The following is a 13,511-nucleotide window of genomic DNA, read 5'->3' as shown; positions in this document are numbered from 1 at the left end:
ATGGGGTTTGGGGGGCTCGGGGGACCCCCAGGAAGGGGGACAGACCACCCTCAGGGAGGTTTTGGGGTGCTGGAGAGGAGCAGGGTGCACGTGGAAGTGGATTTGGGGTGTCCTGTTCAATACCCGGGGTGTCTACCATGGCTCTGATAAAGGGTTGGGGGCTCATAGGACCCCCATGATGAGGGTACATGGGGTTTGGGGGGCTCGGGGGACCCCAGGAAGTGGGGTGGGCACACCCAGAGGGGTTTGGAACCCCCAAATCCACGTGGAACTGGATTTAGGGTATCCTGTTGGGTGTTCTGGATACCCAACAAGCCTATGAAAAGAGGGTTGGGGGGCCTGGGGGACCCTTGTGATGAGGGTATGGGGGACTTGGGGGGCTTGGGGGACCCCTGGGAATTGGGGTGGGCATGGCCAGGGAGGTTTTGGGGTGCTGGAGAGGAGTGGGGTGCACGTGGAACTGGATTTGGGGTGTCCTGTTGGGTGCTCTGGGTACTCAGCACCTTTGATGAAGGGTTGGGGGCTCAGGGGACTCCTGTGATGAGGGTACATGGGGTCTGGGGGGCTCGGGGGACCCCCAGGAAGGGGGATGGATACATCCAGAGAGGTTTTGGGGTGCTGGACAGGAGTAGGGTGCACATGGAACCCCCAAATCCACATGGAAGTGGATTTGGGGTGTCCTGTTCAATACCCGGGGTGTCTACCATGGCTCTGATAAAGGGTTGGGGGCTCAGGGGACCCCTGTGACGAGGGTATGGGAGGCCTGGGGGGCTCGGGGGACCCCAGGAAGGGGGAATGGGTACGTCCAGAGAGATTTTGGGGTGTTGAAAGTAGTGGGGTGCATGTGGAACCCCCAAATCCACATGGAACTGGATTTGGGGTATCCTCCAGCACCAAAAAGTTCTGTACAGAGTGACAACATGGGGGTCCTGGGGGTTCCTTTACCCTCAGAATGAGAGTCCATATAGGGGAAATTGGGGTGTCCATATAGGAAGGAATTGGGGTGTCCATATAGGAAGGAATTGGGGTGTCCATATAGGATGGAATTTTGGTGTTTATATAGGGGAAATTGGGGGGTCTGTGTAGGAAAGAATTTGCATGTTTGTGTAGACAAGGAATATATATATATTCTTATATATGATACACATATTCATTTTTATTATTTTTTTTCACATATATACATGTATATAATCAATATAGGGATGGAATGGGGGTGACCATATAGGGGAAACTGGGGTGACTCTCACCCCTTCAGGGGTCAGTAGGACATCCCCTGACCCGTCTGTCCCCCCAGGTGACAAAGGTGACCCCAAGAGTTGTCCATAGAGGATGTGTCCATATAGGATGTCCATATAGGGAAGGAATTGGGGTGTCCATATAGGATGGAATTCTGGTGTTTATATAGGGGAAATTGGGGTGTCTATATAGGAAAGAATTGGCATATTTGTATAGAAAAGCAATATATGTATATATTCTTGTATATAATATATATTTTCTTTTATATTCCTTGCTTATATACATATATATTCCCAATATAGGGATGGAGTGGGGGTGACCATATAGAGAAATGGGGTGACTCTCACCCCTACAAGGGTCAGTAGGACATCTCCTGACCCGTCTGTCCCCACAGGTGACAAAGGTGACCCCAACAGCTGTCCATATAGGACATGTCCATATAGGGAAGGAATTGGAGTGTTCATATAGGATGGAATTCTGGTGTTTATATAGGAGAAATTGGGGTGTCTATATAGGAAAGAATTGGCATATTTGTATAGAAAATCTATACATATATATATATATATATATATATATATATATATATATATATATTTTCTGTATATAATATATATATTCTTTTATATAATTTCCTTTCATATATATACATATATGTACTCGATACAGGGATGGAATGTGGGTGACCATATAGGAAACTGGGGTGACTCTCACCCCTTCAGGGGGCAATGGGACGTATCCTAACCTGTCTGTCCCCGCAGGTGACAAAGGTGACCCCAAGAGCTGTCCGTATAGGACGTGTCCATATAGGGAAGGAATTGGAGTGTTCATATAGGATGGAATTTTGGTGTTTATATAGGGGAAATTGGGGTGTCCATGTAGGAAAGAATTGGCATATTTGTATAGAAAAGCAGTATAGATATATTCTTGTATATAATATGTATATTTTATAGTTTTTCTATCTATATATATATTTCCCAATACAGGGATGGAATGGGGGTGACCATACAGAGAAATGGGGTGACTCTCACCCCTACAAGGGTCAGTAGGACATCCCCTGACCCGTCTGTCCCCGCAGGTGACAAAGGTGACCCCAAGAGCGCGGCGCCCAGCGAGGTGAGCCAGCTGCTGTCGGACATTGGGGACGACATGTACCAGCAGTACCGCAGCCTCACGCGGCCCCCCGGCGACTTCGACCCCCCGGCCGGCTTCGCCATCAACGTACGGGAGTTTGGGGGGATTTGGGGGGCTGGGAGGGGATTTGGGGTGGCTGGGGGATCCAGAGTGCTGAGGGGATTTGGGGGCATTTGGGGGAGGCTGGGGGTCGTTTGGGGAGGCTGGGGAATGATTTGGGGCAGCTGGGGGGGATTTGGGGTGGTGGGAGGGCATTTGGGGATCTGAGGGGTCATTTTAGGGGGCTGGGGGATGATTTTAGGGGGCTGGGAGAGGAATTTGGGGTGGCTGAAGGAGGAGTTGGGGTGACTGGGAGGGGATTTGGAGGTCTGAGGGGTCATTTTGGGGGGCTGGGAGGGGATTTGGGGAGGCTGAAGGAGGATTTGGGGAGGCTGAAGGAGGATTTGGGACGACTGGGAGGGGATTTGGGGACACTGGGAGAGGATTTGGGGTGGCTGGGGGATGATTTGGAGTGGCTGGGAAAGAATTTTGGGGTCTTGGAGGGGATCTGGGGTGCTGTGGGGTTTTTGGGGACCCCCAGACTGATCCCCCCCTGTCCCCCCAGGCCCAGGTGTTCGCTGCTGATGGAGCTTCTGCCGAGACGCCACCCTCGGGAACCCCGCAGGGAGAAGGTGCCACTGTCCCCCCGTGTCCCCTGGGTGTCCCCTGATGTCCCTGCTGTGTCCCCTTATGTGTCTCCTGGTGTCCCCGGATGTCCCCTCTGTGACCCCAATATTCCCAATTCCCCCAACATCCTCTCTGTATCCCCACACATCCTGATGTCCCCACAGTGTCCCCAAACCCCTTGAACCCCTCCGTGTCCCTGAGTCCCCCAAGGTCCCCTCTGTGTCCCTGAGGTCCCTGAGCCCCTCACGGTCCCCTCTGTGTCCCTGAGGTCCCTGAGCCCCCCAAGGTCCCCTTCATGTCCTTGAGACTTTCCCCATCCTCTCTCTGCTCTCTGCATCCGCTAATGATGCCACCCCCTGTCCCCTGACGCTGTCCCCATGTCCCCCTAACAATGCCACTCCATGCCCCCCTAATGGTGCCCCCTATGCCCCCTTAATGATGTCACCCTGTGCCCCCTGTTCCCTCGTGTCCCCTGATGGCGTCCCCTTGTCCCTCTAACAATGTCACCCCTGCGACCCCCTAACGATGCCAGCCTGTGCCACCCCATGCCTCCCTGTCCCCTGACAGTGTCCCCGTGTCCCCCCATCGCTGCCACCCCCTGTCCCCTGACAGTGTCCCCCTATGCCACCCCATGCCCCCTAACAGTGCCCCCCGCGACCCCTTAATGGTGTCCCCTGCACCCTCCTAACAATGCCACCCATTCCCTTGTGTCCCCATGTCCCCTGACGCTGTCCCCATGTCCCCTGCCGCTGTCCCCATGTCCCCTGACTCTGTCCCCTCGTCCCCGCAGCGTCCAGCCCCGAGGAGGGCCGCGAGGGCCGCAAGGAGAAGGAGGGTGAGCGCGGCGAGGAGCGCGGCCGGGCCAGAGGCTCCAAGCCGCTGATGCCAACCTCCACCATCCTGCGGCTGCTGGCCGAGCTGGTCCGGTCCTACGTGGGCATCGCCGCCCTGATCGCCAACTACAGCTACAGCGTGGGCCAGTCCGAGCTCATCAAGGAGGTGACACGGGGACAGGGACAGGGTGGGGTCACCGGGAGGGGCAGGGGACAGGGACTGGGCCAGTCAGAGTTCATCAAGGAGGTGACACCGGGACAGGGACTGGGTGGGGTCACTGAGAGGGGCAGGGGTCACTGAGAGCGACAGGGGTCACCATGAGGGGCGGGGGTCACTGAGAGGGGCAGGGGGTCAGGGACTGGGGCAGTCCAAGCTCATCAAGGAGGTGACACGGGGACATGGTGGGGTCACCGAGAGGGGCAGGGGTCACTGAGAGGGGCAGGGGTCACCGTGAGGGACAGGGGTCAAGGATGGGGTGACTGCAAGGGGGAAGGGGACAGGGACAGGGTCACTGTGAGGGACAGGGGTCACTGAGAGGAGCAGGGGACAGGGATGTGGTCACCACGAGGGAGAGGGGACAGGGACACCCCATGGGGTCACTGTGAGGGGCAGAAAATGGGGATGGGATCACCTATGGGGTCATCACAAGGAGTAGGGGATGGGGACACCCCATGGGGTCACCATGAGGGGGAAGGGGACAGGGTCACCATGGGGGCAGGGGACAGGGGTGTGTCCCACGGGGTCATGGTGATGGGCAGGGGATGGGGACACCACGAGGGGCAGGGGACAGGGATGGGGTCACTGCGAGGGGCAGGGGACAGGGTCACCCACTGCCACCGGACGGCTGTGTCCCCATCGCTGCCCATGTCCCCATCAGTGTGGTCGTGGAGGGATTCTGGCACTCCCCCTGGGCTTTGGGGTCTCCTGTCCCCCCACTTACTGGGGTCCCCTGTCCCCTCAGTCCCATCCCCTGTGATTGGGGGTGTCCCTTGTCCCCAGTTTTTGGGGTCCCCTGTCACCTACACCTCAGTCCCCCTGGGTCCTCTCTGTCCCCTGCCCCAAAGGTCCCCCCAGGTCCTCTCTGTCCCTCCACACCTCTGTCCCCCTGTGTCCCCTCTGTCCCCCTGTGTCCCCCCGGCCACGGTGCAGCCGTGTGACCCCCGTGTCCCCTGTGTCCCCCCGGCCACGGTGCGGCCGTGTGACCCCCGTGTCCCCGCAGGACTGCAGCGTGCTGGCCTTTGTCCTGGACCACCTGCTGCCCCACCAGCAGAATGCCGAGGACAAGGACACCCCGGCGCTGGCGCGGCTCTTCCTGGCCAGCCTGGCCGCGGCCGGCAGTGGCACTGATGCCCAGGTGGCACTGGTCAACGAGGTCAAGGCCGCGCTTGGCCGCGCTCTGGCCATGGCTGAGAGCACCGAGAAACATGCCAGGTGTGGGGACAGTATGGGGACAACCTGGGGACAATGTGGGAAGAGCTGGGGACAGTGGGGACAGTGGCACCGATGCCCAGGTGGCACTGATGCCCAGGTGGCACCGATGCCCAGGTGGCACTGGTCAGTGAGGTCAAGGCCATGCTCTGGCCATGGCTGAAGCACCGAGAAACATGCCAGGTGTGGGGACAGCTGGGGACAATGTGGGGACACTGCAGAGACAGCAGGGACAATGTGGGGAGAGCTGGTGACACTGCAGAGACAGCCTGGGGACAGTGTAGAGACACAGTAGGACAATGGGGGGACAGCTGGGGACAGCATGCGGACAGCTTGGGACAGTGTGAGGACACTGCGGTGACAGTCTGGGGACAGGGTGGGGACAGCATGAGGACAATGTAGAGACACAGTAGGACAATGGTGGACAGCGAGGACAATGTGGGAACAGCCTGGGGACAGTGTGGGGACACAGTAGGACAGTGGTGGGACAGTGTGGGACAGCACAGAGTGACCATGCCCATGTCCCCACAATGTCCTTGTGTCCCCTCAGAGTGACCACGCCCATGTCCCATCAGAGTAACCATGGCCATGTCCCTCACAATGTCCTTGCTATCTCCTTGGAGTGACCATGCCTATGTCCCCGCAATGTCCCCCTGTCCCCCACAATGTCGCCGTGCCCGTGTCCCTTCAGAGTAACTATATCCCCTCAGTCCCCATGTCCCCCATAACGTCCTCTGTTTCCCCTCAGACTGACCGTGTCCTCCACAATGTCCCCATGTCCTCTCAGACTGACCATGTCCCCCCAGACTTACCATGTCCCCCACAATGTCCCCTTGTCCCCCAGACTGACCGTGCCCATGTCCCCACAATGTCCCCGTGTTCCCTAGACTGACTGTGACTGTGTCCCCTCAGAGTCCCCATGTCCCCAGACTGACCATGCCCATGTCCCCACAATGTTCCCGTGTCCCCAGACTGACCATGTCCCCACAATGTCCCCATGTCCCCATACTGACGGTGTCCATGTCCCCAGAATGTCCCCGTGTCCCCAGCCTGACCGGTCCCCTGTCCCCACAATGTCCCCGTGTCCCCACAATGTCCCCATGTCCCCACAATGTCCCCGTGTCCCCAGACTGACCATGTCCCCACAATGTCCCCATGTCCCCACAATGTCCCCGTGTCCCCAGACTGACCATGTCCCCACAATGTCCCCGTGTCCCCAGACTGACCACTGTCCCCATGTCCCCACAATGTCCCCACAATGTCCCCATGTCCCCAGACTGACCGTGCCCATGTCCCTTCAGAGTCCTCATGTCCTCACAGTGTCCCCACAATGTCCCCATACTGACGGTGTCCATGTCCCCATATCCCCATACTGACGGTGTCCATGTCCCCACACTGTCCCCGTGTCCCCCGGCTGACCTGTCCCCTGTCCCCGCAGGCTGCAGGCCGTCATGTGCATCATCAGCACCATCATGGAGTCCTGTCCGTCCACCTCGAGCTTCTACAGCAGCGCCGCCAAGCCTCCTCACAACGGCATGAACAACATCATCCGCCTCTTCCTCAAGAAGGGGCTGGTCAACGACCTGGCCAGGGTGCCCCACAGCCTCGACCTCTCCAGGTGGGATTTGGGGGGATCTGGGGGTTTGGGGTATCTGGTGGGGTTTTGGGGGCTTTGGTGGGGTTTTGGGGATCTTGTGGGTTTTGGGGGATTTGGTGGGTTTTCGAGGGTCTTATGGGGTTTGGAAGGGGTTTTGGGGGATCTTGAGGGGTTTTGGTGGGATTTGGTGGCATTTTGGAGGGGGTTTGGTGGGGTTTTGGGGGATCTTGAGGGCTTTTGGAGCGATTGGGTGGGGTTTGAGAGGTTTGAGGGGTTTTGGAGGGTCTTGGTGGGCTTGTGGTGGGAGATCTTGAGGGGTTTTGGGATCATCGTTGGGGTCTGGAGGGGTTTTGGGGGGATTTGTTGGGATCTTGAGCAGTTTGGGGGGATTTGGTGGGGTTTTCAAGGGTCTTGATGGGGTTTGGGAGGGGTTTTGGGGGATCTTGTGGGGTTTTGGGGGGGTTTGAGGGGTTTTGGAGGGTCTTGGTGGGCTTGTGGTAGGAGATCTTGGGTTTTAGGGTCTTCATTGGGGTCTTGAGGAGTTTGGGGGAATTTGGTGGGGTTTTGGAGGGTCTTGAGGGGTTTTGGGGAGGTTTGTTGGGGTCTTGATAGGTTTCGGAGGGTCTTGGAGGGTTTTGGGGGAGATTTGTTGGGGTTTTGGAGAATCTGGAGGGGTTTTGGGGAGATTTGTTGGGGTCTTGAGGGGTTTTGGAGGATCTTGAGAAGTTTTCAAGGGTCTTGAGGGGTTTTGGGGAAGCTTCACTGGGGGCTTCTGGGGTTTTGGATGAGTTCTGTTGGGGTCTTGAGGGCTTTTGGAGGGTCTGTGGGGTCCCTGGTGTGTCTGTGGGGTCCCTGCTGCGTGTTTGGGGTCCCTGTGGGTCCCTGCTGCGTGTTTGGGGTCCCTGTGGGTCCCTGCTGTGTTTTTGGGGTCCCTGCTGCGTTTTCGGGGTCCCTGCTGTGTTTTTGGGGTCCCTGCTGTGTGTTTGGGGTCCCTGTGGGTCCCTGCTGTGTTTTTGGGGTCCCTGCTGTGTTTTCGGTGTCCCTGCTGCGTGTCTGGGGTCCCTGCTGCGTGTCTGGGTCCCCGCCGTGTCCCCAAGCCCTGCTGTCCCGCTGTCCCCGCAGCCCCAACATGGCCAACACGGTGAACGCGGCGCTGAAGCCTCTGGAGACTTTGTCGCGCATTGTCAACCAGCCCAGCAGCCTCTTCGGGGCCAAAGGCTCCTCCAGCAAGAGCAAGGCCGAGGGGGCTGGGGGAGCTCGGGAGGCGGGGGCTGCGCCCCCTGATGGAGGTAACCTCTGTCACCTTCTGTCACCCCTGTGTCACCTTGTGTCACATCTTGTGTCACATCCTGTGTCATCCCCATGTTGCCCTGTGTCACCTCTTCGGGGCCAAAGGCTCCTCGAGCAAAGGGTGCACCCCCCCGATGGAGGTAACCCCCTGTCACGTTGTGTCACCCTGTGTCACCCCTGTGTCACCCTTGTCACACCCTGTGTCACCCTTGTCACACCCTGTGTCACCTTTGGGGCCAAAGGCTCCTCTAGCAAAGGCTGCACCCCTGGTGGAGGTAACCCCTGTCACCTTGTGTCACCTTGTGTCACTGCATGGTCCCTCAGGGTGACCCCTGTGTCACCCTATGGACACACCGTGTCACCCTGTGGCCTTTGCAGTCATTCTGTGGCCCTTTGGGGTCACCCACAGCCCCCCCCGTGTCACCCCATGTCATCTCAGGGTCACCCACAGTCCCCCTGTATCACCTCATGGTCACCCCATGGCCCTCAGGGTCACCCCGTGGACCTACCGTGCCACCCACAGTCCCCCTGTGTCACCCCTAGGGTCACCCCATGGACCCACTGTGTCACCCACAGTCCCTCTGTGTCACCCCATGGCCCCTTGGGGTCACTTGCAGCCCACTCTGTGTCACCCCTTGGTCACCCCATGGCCCTCAGGGTCACCCACAGTCCCTCCTGTGTCACTCCATGCCCCTCAGGGTCACTGCATGGCCCTTGGGGTCACCCCATGTCATCCTATGGACTCACTGTGTCACCCCATGGTCACCCCATGGCCTCTCAGGGTCACGTCAAGGTCCCTCCGTGTCACTCTATGGCTCCTCAGAGTCACCCCTGTCCATCTAGGGTCAGGGGATGTCATTTGGGGTCAGATGATGCCATTTAGGTTCAGAGCAGCCCCATTTAGGGTCAGGTGCTGTCATCCCCCAATTCCCCCTTTGCCACCCCTGCTGTCCCCCCAGGTGACCCCAGTGACCTCCCTGTCCCCCCAGGTGACCCCCCAGGTGACCCCAGTGACCCTGCTGACCCCCCAGGTGACCCCAGTGACCCCCCTGTCCCCCCAGGTGACCCCGGTGACCCCGAGCCCCCCGAGGAGGACGCAGAGGCCGCGCAGGCCGAGGCTGCCGATGGTGACATGGACGGCGAGGCCGAGGGTGACACTGTGGTCCTGGCCGGACAGCCCGAGGGGCTCAGCACCCAGGAGATGCAGGTGAGGGACACCCCAAAATTTGGGGACACCTGAAATGTCATCCGGGACCCTCAAAATGTCACCCAGGACCTCAAAATGCCACCCAGGAACCCAAAGTGCCACCCAGGACCTCTCAAATGCCACCCAGGACCCCCCAGATGCCACTCAGGACCCCACAATGCCACCCAGGATGCCCAAAATGCTACCTAGGAACCTGAAATGCCACCCAGAACCTCTCAAATGCCACCCAGGACACCCAAAATGCCACCCAGGACACCCAAAATGCCATCCAGGAACCCAAAATGCCACCCAGGAGCCCTAAAATGCTACCTAGGACCCCCAAAATGCCACCCAGGAACCCAAAATGCCATCCGGGACCCCAAAATGCTACCTAGGACCCCTGAAATGCCACCCAGGACCCCCACAATGTCACCCCTGTGTCCCCAAAGGTGGAGAACGAGCTGGAGGATCTGATCGATGAGCTGCTGGAGAGGGACGGCGCTGATGGCAACAGTGCCATCATCGGTGAGTGACCGAGGGGACACTGAGGTGTGACCCCCTGCCCATCGAGGGGTGGCCTGTGTCACCCTGTGTCACTCGGGGTCACCCCGTGCCCCTCGGGGTCACCCCATGGTCACCCTGTGTCACCCTGTGGCCCCTTGGTCACCTCTGTGTCACCCCATGGTCACTCTGTGTTACCCCATGGTCACTCTGGGTCACCCTCAGAGTCACCTCATGGCCCCTTGGGGTCACTGCTAGGTCACCCTGTGGCCCCTCATGGTCACCCCTGTGTCACCCCATGGCCCCTCAGGGTCACCCTGTTTCCCCCACCAAGACATTGGGGTGACTCCTGGCCATCAAGGTGTCCCCTGGCCATCAGAGTGACCCCAGTGTGTCCCCTGGCCATCGGGGTGACCCCAGTGTGTCCCCTGGCCATCAGGGTGACCCCAGTGTGTCCCCTGGCCATCAGGGTGACCCCAGTGTGTCCCCTGGCCATCAGAGTGACCCCAGTGTGTCCCCTGGCCATCGGGGTGACCCCAGTGTGTCCCCTGGCCATCAGGGTGTCCCCTGGCCATTGGGGTTGACACCAGCGTGTCCCCTGGCCATCAGAATGACCCCAGGGTGTTCCCTGGCCATCGGAATGACCCCTGGGTGTCCCCTGGCCATTGGGGTGTCCCCTGGCCATCAGGGTGTCCCCAGGATGTCCCCTGGCCATCGGGGTGACCCCAGCATGTCCCCTGTCCGCAGTGAGTCGCTCTGGCGAGGACGAGTCGCAGGAAGATGTCCTGATGGACGAAGCTCCGTCCAACCTCAGCCAGGCCTCCACGCTGCAGGCCAACCGCGAAGGTGGCGCTGGATTTGGGGCGTTTTGGGGGATTTTGGGGGTTTTGGGGTCCTGCTGACCCCCATTACTGAGGCCTGGAATTTGGGAGTTACGGAGTCTGGAATTTGGGGGTTTTGGGGTCCGGAATTTGGGGATTTAGGGGGATTTGGGGGATGAGGCCTGAAATTCAGAGGTTTCGGGGCCTGGAATTCGGGGGTTTTAAGGCCTGGAATTTGGGAGTTTTGGGGCCAAAATTTGGGGGATTTGTGGGGAGTTTGGGGTCCTACTGACCCCCATTATCTGGGGCATGGAATTTGGGAGGCTTTGGGGCCAGAATTTGGGGATTTAGGGGGTTTAGGGGCCTGGAATTTGGGGGTTTAGGGAACTTGGGGTCTGGGGGAATTTGGGGGTTTTGGGGCCTGGAATTTGGGGGTTCAGAGCTTGGAATTTGGGGGTTTTGGGACAACTGTGGGGAATTTGGGGTCCTACTGGACCCCTCTTATCTCGGGTGTGGAATTTGGGGGTTTTGGGGCCAGAATTTGGGGGATTTGGGGGAATTTGGGGTCCTACTGATCTCCTTTATCTGGGGCCTGGAATTTGGGGGTTTAGGGGCTGGAATTTGGGGGATTTTGGGGGAATTTGGGGTTTTACTGATCACCCTTTATCTGAGGCCTGAAATTAGGGGGTTTAGGGAGCTTTGGGGGATTTTGGGGCCAAAATTTGGGGGCTTTTGGGGTTTTTTGGGATCCTACTGACCCCCATTATCTGGGGCCTTTAATATGGAGGTTTAGAGACCTGGAATTTGGGGGATTTTGGGGGAATTTTGGCCATTTAGTGGTGTTCAGGGAATTTCCAGGCCTGTAATTCAGGGGATTTTGAACTCCTACAAACCCGCCTTTTCTGGGGTCTGGAATTTGAGGATTTAGGGCCAAAATTTGAGGGATTTGGGGTTTTTTTGGGGTCCTACTGATCTCCTTTATCTGGGGCCTGGAATTTGGGAATATAGGGGGATTTGGGGACCTGGAATTCGGGAGTTTTAGGGCCTAGAATTTAGGGGGTTTAGGGCCTCAAATTTGGTGGGTTTTAGGGCCAAAATTTGGGGGATTTTAGGTTTTTTTGGGTCCTACTGACCCCTCTTATCTGAGGCATAGAATTTGGGGCTTTAGGGGAGATTTTGGGGTGTTTAGTGGTGTTTGGGTGATTTTAGGACCTGTAATTCAGGGTATTTTGAACTCATACAAACCCCACTTTTTTGTGGCCTGGAATTTGGAGATTTAGGGCCAAAATTTGAGAGATTTTGGGGTTTTTTGGGGTCCTACTGACCCCTCTTATCTTGGGCATAGAATTTGGGGATTCAGGGGAGATTTTGGGGTATTTAGGTGATTTTAGGACCTGTAATTCAGGGGATTTTGAATTCGTACAAACCCCACTGTTTTGCCACCTGGAATTGGGGGATTTTGGGGCATTTTGGGATATTTTGGGGTCTCACACCCCCTTTTTTTCCTCCCCAAAGATTCCATGAACATCCTGGACCCCGAGGATGAGGAGGAGCACACGCAGGAGGAGGACAGCAGCGGCAGCAACGAGGATGAGGATGACAGCCAGGATGAGGAGGAGGAGGAGGAGGAGGAGGATGAAGATGATCAGGTTGGGGGGAATGGGGGAGTTGGGACCCTAAAAATAACGGGGTGACCCCAAAAATAATGGGGTCAGCCCAAAAATAATGGGTCAGCCCAGAAATAATGGATTTATCCCACAGATAATGGGAAAACAATGAGATCATCCAAAATAATGGGGTTATATGGGAATAATGGGGTCATCCCAAATAATGGGGTCATCCCAAAAATAATAGGGTCAGCCCAGAAATTATGGGGTCAGCCCAGAAATAATGGATTTATCCCACAGATAATGGGGAAAGCAATGAGATCATCCCAAATAATGGTGTTATATGGAAATAATGGGGTCACTGCAAAAATAACGGGGTCATCCCAAAAACAGTGGGGTCATCCCGAAAATAATAGGGTCAGCCCAGAAATAATGGGGTTATATGGAAATAATGGAGTCATCCCATAAATAATGGGTCAGCCCATAAATAATGGATTTATGCCACAGAAAACGGGGAAAACAATGAGATCATCCCAAATTATGGGGTTATGTGGAAATAATGGGGTCGTCCCAAATTATGGGGTGACCCCAAAAACAAAGGGGTCATCCCAAAAATAATAGGGTCAGCCCAGAAATAATGGGGTTATCTCACAAATAATGGGGAAAACCAATGAGATCATCCCAAATTACGGGGTTACATGGAAATAATGGGGTCATCCCAAACAACGGGGTCATCCAAAAATTAATAGGGTCAGCCCAGAAATAATGGGGTTATATGGAAATTATGGGGTGATGTGGAAATAATGGGGTGACCCCAAAAATAATGGAGTCACCCCACAAATAATGGGGTTATATGGAAATAATGGGGTCATTCCAAAAATAATTGGGTTATACAGAAATAATGGGGTCACTGCAGAAATAACGGGGTCAACCCAAATAATGGTAATCCCAAATGAATAATCCCAAATGATAACTCCACCCTAAAAACACTGGAGTCACTGCAAAATAATGGGGTCACCCCCGAAATAATGGGGTCACCCCCGAAATAATGGGGTCACCCTAAATAATGGGGTTACACAGAAATAATGGGGTTATCCCAAAAACAATAGGGTCACTCCTCGCTGTGGCTGTGACTGTTTTGGGACACAAAACATTTTATTTCTATATTTAAATTTATTTTAATTTTGAACTTATTTTAATTTTGACTTTATTTT

General features: G+C 56.3%; 1 protein-coding gene across 1 annotated transcript in view; it reads left to right on the top strand.

The window, feature by feature from the left end:
- The window catches only part of HUWE1 (HECT, UBA and WWE domain containing E3 ubiquitin protein ligase 1), a 109,384-nt gene that overhangs the window by 53,329 nt on the left and 42,544 nt on the right, over positions 1 to 13,511 (top strand). The window contains exons 44-53 of the mRNA XM_085046277.1: positions 2,312 to 2,454; positions 2,972 to 3,038; positions 3,824 to 4,032; positions 5,087 to 5,298; positions 6,734 to 6,913; positions 8,015 to 8,181; positions 9,244 to 9,389; positions 9,818 to 9,893; positions 10,617 to 10,715; positions 12,206 to 12,339. Coding sequence (XP_084902403.1) covers positions 2,312 to 2,454; positions 2,972 to 3,038; positions 3,824 to 4,032; positions 5,087 to 5,298; positions 6,734 to 6,913; positions 8,015 to 8,181; positions 9,244 to 9,389; positions 9,818 to 9,893; positions 10,617 to 10,715; positions 12,206 to 12,339 — 1,433 coding nt within the window. The remainder of the gene's footprint in view (positions 1 to 2,311; positions 2,455 to 2,971; positions 3,039 to 3,823; positions 4,033 to 5,086; positions 5,299 to 6,733; positions 6,914 to 8,014; positions 8,182 to 9,243; positions 9,390 to 9,817; positions 9,894 to 10,616; positions 10,716 to 12,205; positions 12,340 to 13,511) is intronic.

Source organism: Lichenostomus cassidix, unplaced genomic scaffold (genome assembly GCF_008360975.1).
Source record: "Lichenostomus cassidix isolate B80296 unplaced genomic scaffold, HeHo_3.0 HiC_scaffold_40, whole genome shotgun sequence".
Classification (NCBI taxonomy): Eukaryota; Metazoa; Chordata; class Aves; order Passeriformes; family Meliphagidae; genus Lichenostomus; species Lichenostomus cassidix.
This window is presented reverse-complemented; position numbering and strand designations above follow the sequence as displayed.